Source organism: Monodon monoceros, unplaced genomic scaffold (assembly GCF_005190385.1).
Source record: "Monodon monoceros isolate NGI ecotype Baffin Bay Population unplaced genomic scaffold, NGI_Narwhal_1 Super_Scaffold_9, whole genome shotgun sequence".
Taxonomy (NCBI): Eukaryota; Metazoa; Chordata; class Mammalia; order Artiodactyla; family Monodontidae; genus Monodon; species Monodon monoceros.
Genome location: NW_021703786.1, coordinates 50,473,206 through 50,480,831, shown reverse-complemented (window position 1 = coordinate 50,480,831; position 7,626 = coordinate 50,473,206). Strand labels below are relative to the sequence as shown.

The following is a 7,626-nucleotide window of genomic DNA, read 5'->3' as shown; positions in this document are numbered from 1 at the left end:
AAAAAAAAAAAAAATTACAGATTAATTTTTTTCCAACCACTTGGCCTCAATACTGTTTACTGAGCAACTCACCTTTTCCCTACTGATTTAAAAAAAGGTTCACTGTAGAATTTCAGAATGTTCCTTCATAAGACACATTGTCAAAGGAGAACAGTCCTCCCAAGCAATCTCATATGACACTCTGTAAATTCAGAGGTAATGGAAAAGCTAAAACGTAAACACAAAAATTCATTGTCAGTAATCTTGGCTCTTTTTTCCCTGTAAATGAGGCCTCTCAGTTTTTCTCTCTGTAGGAAGAACTAAATAATCAGTTATGTTTAACCCTTTTAATTTGATGCTAAATTAATTTTACTCTTTAAAGGCACTGTTAACTCCCATTTAGTTGTACCAGTTAAGAGTAACTTTGGCAGGAGGAAAGGAAATCAGTGTGCAGTGTGCCCATGTGAGTTAGGGCCTTGGAAAACCCAGCAGGAATAAACTCAGTGGTGGAAGAAGCAGAGGCAAGGCGGCAGGCAGGGAGCTTTTCCAGGGGTGCTCACCATGTCTGTTCTTAGGGCTCTCTAGGATATGTTTTGAGCTGCACTTGTGTGCTGCGAGCACTCTTAGTGAGCAGCCCGGATTGGGTTGACTTCTACTTTTAGTGCCAATCACAAAGGCAACATCAAATTCCATAAATCTATGATTTTTTTTAAATTAAGTGTATTTTTGCAATTTTAACATTCTTCAGTTTCATAAACATTTGCAGAAGGGGTGAGGGGCAAATAAATACTCTGATGGTGTGGCATTTCTTATTTTATGCTTGAGAGACATGTTCGTTTCCCCTCCTCTTCCTTTTAATCTTACTGTCTCCCCGCCACAGCGGCTTCTGAACTCCATCCTCATCTCTCCTGCTGTGACAGTTCACTAGCCTTCACAGTACCGAAGGCGCTTTCAACTCTTATTTTCCACCAACTGTCAGTTGCAAAATAAGGTTGCTTTGTTTGGGAAGGAAAGGGTAGAATCCTTTCTGAATGTCTTCTTTCCCTTTGAAGCAGGAGCACTTCAGAGACAATTGAACTGCTTTTAGGTTTTTGTTACCACCCAGCTTTTTCTTCTGATAGATCCTGCCGTGAACACAGTTCTGTTGATAACATCGATTTGTTGCTATGGAAATAGTGGTAATGTCACAGATTCGGCTCAGTGACTTTACTTCAGGTTCAGGTGGGAGAAATGGGCAAGGCTTTAGGGGAGAACCTCATTAAAACCAAAAGCTATCAATTATAAGCAGGTGAGAGGTAAATGGAGCCAACCTTTTAGGTAATGAAAACATAAGTGTGAACCCCTAGCACATTCGCTGCACGCAGTTGAGTGCCCCAGCATGAATTCCAACCCACAAGAGTCTTTGACAAAATCACAAATTTACACTTTCTCAGAGTATTTCTTCTACTTAAGTTTAAGTCTCTTAACCCAAATTACTTGCACTAAAATGGTCTTTCTCTTTCGATCACCAGGACATGGACAGCAGCCAGCAGTTCCTCCTCCAGTCTCAGCAGCCAGTCCACCAGCCAGCAGGCCCCAGCAACAGAATGGGAGCTCGGGAGTGGGTAAGGCTGCCACATGAGGATGCACACTGATTGTGTGTGGTAGGCTTTCGAATGATGGTTTGAAATTTAGTCTGAGACTAAAGGGAGTTTTCAGAATGCTGTTCATGACAGTTGCTTCTTGCAGAGAATAATTCCAATTCTTCCTGGAATTATTGTAAAGTGTGTGATTGAAAAAATGATTAAAGACTGTCTTTTAAAGATACTTAATATGCTTTTTAAAAAAAAACCAGAATTATACACTGTTCTTTGTTAACAGTTTATCTGGTAGTTTCTCACTTACACCCTCTTGACTACATACCTTTTAAATTCTCGCCTTTTAACTCTTTAGGATCTGCTTATTAAATTTGGCTTGTCTGTCTCCAGGTTTCCCATCTGGGGCTCTTGTGGGTATTTATCTTAGCTTGAAGACAGTATCATTTATGTTGGTCATAGGTCCTGCTTCTCTGTCTCACGGATGAGAAATAGTTTCTTCTTTTTAACTTTCTCTTCAGCACGTCCTGAGAGGCTGTAATGGAATCATCTTGTTTACTTTCTGGCCTTTGCTTTAGGAACCTCCTCATGTGGGATGTTGCCATTGAAAATTATGATTTGTAGAGTTTGGTTGGAATTTATTTTTAGAGTTTCTTTTTTCTGTCCCAGCTTCACATACACCACCTATTCCCCTCCCCTCAACTATTAGTTTCTATTTCTCAATGCTAAGATTCTAAGAAAAGCAGGGTTAAGACGTCACTAATGTTTCTGTGAAACTTGCAGGACATAAGTCTTTTTCCCCATTAGTCTTTGATGTTTTTATCTACCTTGCAAGAGCTAGCTATCTTCTATCCATCTCCCGTTCTAAGTGGATCTATTTATACAGAACTCTCAAATTATGTACTGTTGGAGGGGGGTGGTAGAATAGATTATCTAAAATGGTAAAGACCCTAAAAGTTACTTCCTTAGGCTAGAATACAAATAGTATGTTATTCTTCTTCCCACCCCCCACCCCTACAGGTTTATCTTTCCAGTTGTCTATCTTTGGCTTATATTGAGATTGATTTTAAAAAATCAGTTAACATTCCCTAAACACATAACTGGGTGCTGAAAGAAAAAGGACTGGAAGTGTATGGAGGGGAGGCTGCCTGCCAGCATGAAAACTGGATGTGTGTGTGTTTTATATAATTGTGTATTGTATACTAGGTATGTATATACACGCACACATAAATATCCTGTAGAGTATGTGTGCTTCCTTGTGTCACCTTGAGGTGATTGTTACTGTTGTGTGTGTAGTCGTTTCTTGACTCCCCAGTTAGAAGAGAAAATTTGAAGATCTGGGACCGTGTATGTATATTTTTTACTAAGCGCTACAAATGCCTAGAATAGTGCAGTACGGGCTGTGGAAGCTCAATAAATAAATGCCAAGTAATGGAAGATTTACATTTCTAGCCAGATGCCATTCTGAAGAAATGTTTTGATATAGAATATATGAAATCATTGGACTAAATTATCTTTTCTGAATTTGGAGGTTGAAGCTTTATAGAAACAGCGTGCATGTAAAAGATTTCATCTGCTTCTAGGCTTTACGTAACTACATATCCTTCCCAAGTGCAAGACAGCTTCTTAGGCTTGGATAAAGGAGTCAAGAAGGGGTCACGAAAGCCAGCCACCTACTTGTCTTGAACCGAAAACTGATTCTTGCCCTTTGCTCCCAACTAAACCCAATCCCGTAAACTTCATTCTAGACTTTCCGTGCCTGTAAGACCAGTTGAGAACTGGGAGTTTTCTGGGGTTGTTTTGAGGCGATATATTTATGATAGGTATCCTTCACCTCGAATGGTTCACCCACTGTGTCCCTTAATTCCTAGCATTTCCTTTTGCTTTTTCTCTTATGCAACTAGTGACTTGTCATCAGTTTTACCAGTCAAGAAGGTTGATTTTCTTTCTCTGACCCATTATCCTGCCTGTTGATACACGGGAAAAGTTTAAGAGGGTTGACCTCCGAAATAGCAGTGTCTGGATTCATTACCATTATTATCTCTACCTCAGGGCGTAAGTCAGCAGATACAGTCGTGAACATCTGTGTGCCCAGCCTTCTTCCTAGATCTGCCTCTAGCCTCCTGTTTCAGTCTCTGTTTGATGTCCAAATCTCTTGATTATTTAAAAGGAAAAACTTTGTCTCTCATCTTGTATGATGTCACTAGTAATTGAGAGTTCTTGCAAAACTTACTATAAAATTTAAATAAAATAATGATTGTCCTTCTTTGTGTTTGTTTTTAAAGGTTCTACTGTATCTAAGACTTTTGGTGCCTCAAAGACATTTGGAAAACCTGGAGGTACCAGCCTAGGGAACAGCTCCGGGGGAACACAGGCCAAAGTGGTACCCATTGCCAGCCTCACCCCTTACCAGTCCAAGTGAGTTATTTCATGGAATAAGTTTAGAAGGGACTTAGAAAAGAATATAAGAGGTTATTATGGGCTCTTGAGTTACTTATATGTGAACTTCAGGATTACCACACATAAAATAGGTTTCCTCCTTTTTTTTTCTCTAGAGGGGGAGGAGATAACAAATTGTGGCAACCTTTAACTCTCAATAAAAGAATGGCAAAAAGAGCAATCATCCATAGCCTATGGAATTTCATTCATTTTAAAAGAATTTGAAATTTAAAAGATTTAATGTTTCAAGAATCAGTTGGTAGTCCTATGAGTAAGAATAAATTTTCTAATTCAGAAGGTATTTCATCTTATCATATAAACAGGTGACTTTTAGTCTAAAAATTATTACTCTGATTTAGTTGGCTAAAAGAATCTGTGCTGTTTGTATTAACCATAGTAATATAGCCTGAACAGATATTTCTTTTATATGACTTCTTTCCATTCAAAATTAATTTTAGCTGTGGAAAACTAGTGAGTACTCGTTTCAGAATTCTTTCAGCTATGTTTTTGTTTGTTCTTCAATTCTCTGCAATATAGGGCAGATCTGTTCCCCTGTGAAATGATGAGTAAGGTAGCTAATGTGCCAGCACCTCCACTCAGGATGGGCTCTAGGACTGGATGTCAGACCTCATATCTCCTTTCTTAGTGGCCTCTGTCTGAGGTCATAGTGCTTGAGAGTGTTTTCTTTTGGTGCCTGAACCAACACCGCGTTCCATACCCCTGTATTTATATTCAGTGTGTCTTGGAAACGAGACAGAAGTTTGACGTCAGTTATATCAGTTCCCATGATTGAAAATAGCGGCAAAATATAATTGCTGGTATTACTGCACTTTCTAGCTGAGAACCTTTCATTAAGGGGATAGTGTTGCCTTGGTGATGCTTTTTGGAGAAGGGAGAGCGTTCATAAATTTACTTATTTGACAGGAGAATGAGTCCGTGTTAAATCACCTTGTGTGTTTTACTATTTGCTTATTCTACAAACTGTCAAACCTGGATGTCATCGTGGGGTTTTAATTAGCTGGATTAAAATACAGCTTACACTGAAAAATGGAATATGCATAAGATAAGAAAGGCTATAAGAAGATGATAGGGAACGTTTCAGATCTTTCCCAAGTAAGACTCCAAACACTAATATAATCTATTTGGTTTTTAGGTGGACTATTTGTGCTCGTGTTACCAACAAAAGTCAGATCCGTACCTGGAGCAATTCCCGAGGGGAAGGGAAACTTTTCTCTATAGAACTAGTTGATGAGAGTGTGAGTATTTGTCAAGTGGGGAAAGAGGAGTCTTCGACTCTGAGAAACAGGGCTCATCTCTGTGCAGGCCTGTGAGGTGAAAAACAATAGTAAGCCAAGAAGGAACACGATTCTTCTTGTTTTTCTTCTATTGTAGTCTTCTGATGCTGTCTGGGGGCAAAGGGTTAAAGTCATAAATAAAATCCTTGACCTCAAACGAAAGCGTTTGTAGCAGTAGAAATTAGTTTTCTAAAGCTAAGTAGCCTCACGGGCAGGAGAAACCAGAGACACTGTCTGACTTGCTGGCAGCCTTAGTCGAAGCCCCAGGGGGTTATGTCTACTTAGGAGCCAAGTGGAGTTGGGCCACAGCAGAAGACATGAAGCAGCCTTGATATGTGATAAGTGATCGGTTTTGTGGGAGATGGATTCTGGCTGTGCAGACACTATATGCTTTTTTTTTTTTTCTTTTTTTTTTTTTAAATAAATTTATTTATTTTTGGCTGTGTTGGGTCTTCACTGCTGCACACAGGCTTTCTCTAATTGTGACGAGCGGGGGCTCCTCTTCGTCGCGGTGCACAGGCTTCTCATTGCGGTTGCTTCTCTTGTTGCGGAGCACGGGCTCTAGGCGCGCGGGCTTCAGTAGTTGTAGCTCGTGGGCTCTAGAGCGCAGGCTCAGTAGTTGTGGCACACGGGCTTAGTTGCTCCGTGGCATGTGGGATCTTTCCAGACCAGGGATCAAACCCTTGTCCCCTGCATTGGCAGGCGGATTCTTAACCACTGCACCACCCGGGAAGTCCCTCTATATGCTTTTCTTAAACAAGACCAAACCATGATGAAGAGACGAAAAAGCCATGTTGTGGAGTCTCCACAAAGTCTCGTCATGCTATTTCTCTGTCCATTAGGGTTTTTTTGTTTTGTTTTGTTTTTTTTGCGGTACGCGGACCTCTCACTGTTGTGGCCTCTCCCATTGTGGAGAACAGGCTCTGGATGCGCAGGCTCAGCGGCCATGGCTCACGGGCCCAGCCGCTCCGCGGCATGTGGGATCCTCCCGGACTGGGGCACGAACCCGTGTCCCCTGCATCGGCAGGCGTACTGTCAACCACTGCGCCACCAGGGAAGCCCCATTAGTTTTGTTTATAACTCCTAATTTATACTTCAAGCATTCTTTTCAAACTGCTGCATATTTCCTATTTGTTGAAACCTCTAACAGGGCCGAAAATAACAGTTGGTTTGTTTTTTTGTTTGTTTGTTTGTTTTTCAAAGATGGGATAATACCCTAAAATGTATTGACTGTGAGGGCAGAATCGGTGTCAGAACCTAATTTTTTTTTTTACCAAATTATTGGTATCATCTGTCATTTGGCTAAAAATACAGCTGTTAATTTAAGTTTCTTCTCCATCTGTAGCATTTTGACTGATGGAAAAGTAAAAGTGAAAATCCACTCACAAGCAACTTGAAAGTATGACTTGTTTTTAACATTTTTGGCAGTGACCCCTGAGTATGAAGTAATTCCTCGCTGGGTGCAAACATGAGGGAAACTGGTGAATCACAGTGGCTCAGCACATTTCCCTGGGGGCTTCAGTCGTGTCACTCAGTGTTCGAAAATTTTTATTTATTTATTTTTTTAGGTTTCTAACTTGAGGTTAATGAAGCACAGTAACGGGATCAACCAGTTAAACTTGGGTTGTTTCATCAGGGTTACTAACTTGAATATGTGACTGTGAACTGTGTGTTTCTGGGGTGACTGTGCTACTGCTTTAAAGATGTCATTTTGACACTAAGATGTCCTGTTTTTCACTGGTAAAACTTGAACTCCCCAATTCTAACCTGTTCTCGCATGCTTCTGCAGGGCGAAATCAGAGCGACTGCTTTCAACGAGCAAGCGGACAAGTTCTTTCCTCTTATTGATGTGAACAAGGTACAGTAGCATGGAGTCTAGAACGGGAACAGCCGAGCGGTGGGGTGAGGGGATGCTGTCTGTTGGAGAGCTATGTGATCTGTAAAGGGTTTTTATATCCAATTTGATGGCCTATCGCACGTTCCATAGCTTGGCCTCTTTTACAGGTCTATTACTTCTCTAAAGGCACCCTGAAGATTGCCAACAAACAGTTCACAGCTGTCAAAAACGACTATGAGATGACCTTCAATAATGAGACTTCTGTCATGCCCTGTGAAGATGGTCATCATTTACCCACAGTCCAGTTTGATTTCACAGGGGTTGGTGACCTAGAGAACAAGCCTAAAGACTCACTTGTAGGTAAGTATGTGTGCGAGAATGAAGAGAGTGGTGATTATTAGTTCTGTTTGCAACACATAGGGGAGGCATGAGACTTCCGTGCTTGCTGTCCAACCTCTGGTCATGCTGTAATGGGAGCCTTGACCATCTCTTGCTAAAATGT

General features: G+C 40.8%; 1 protein-coding gene across 2 annotated transcripts in view; it reads left to right on the top strand.

Moving 5' to 3' along the window:
- Positions 1–7,626, top strand: part of RPA1 (replication protein A1) — a 53,463-nt gene that overhangs the window by 33,736 nt on the left and 12,101 nt on the right. For both annotated transcript variants that reach the window (XM_029212053.1, XM_029212054.1), the window contains 5 exons: positions 1,491–1,583; positions 3,839–3,971; positions 5,146–5,248; positions 7,077–7,145; positions 7,292–7,484. In XM_029212053.1, the coding sequence (XP_029067886.1) occupies positions 1,491–1,583; positions 3,839–3,971; positions 5,146–5,248; positions 7,077–7,145; positions 7,292–7,484 (591 nt within the window). The remainder of the gene's footprint in view (positions 1–1,490; positions 1,584–3,838; positions 3,972–5,145; positions 5,249–7,076; positions 7,146–7,291; positions 7,485–7,626) is intronic.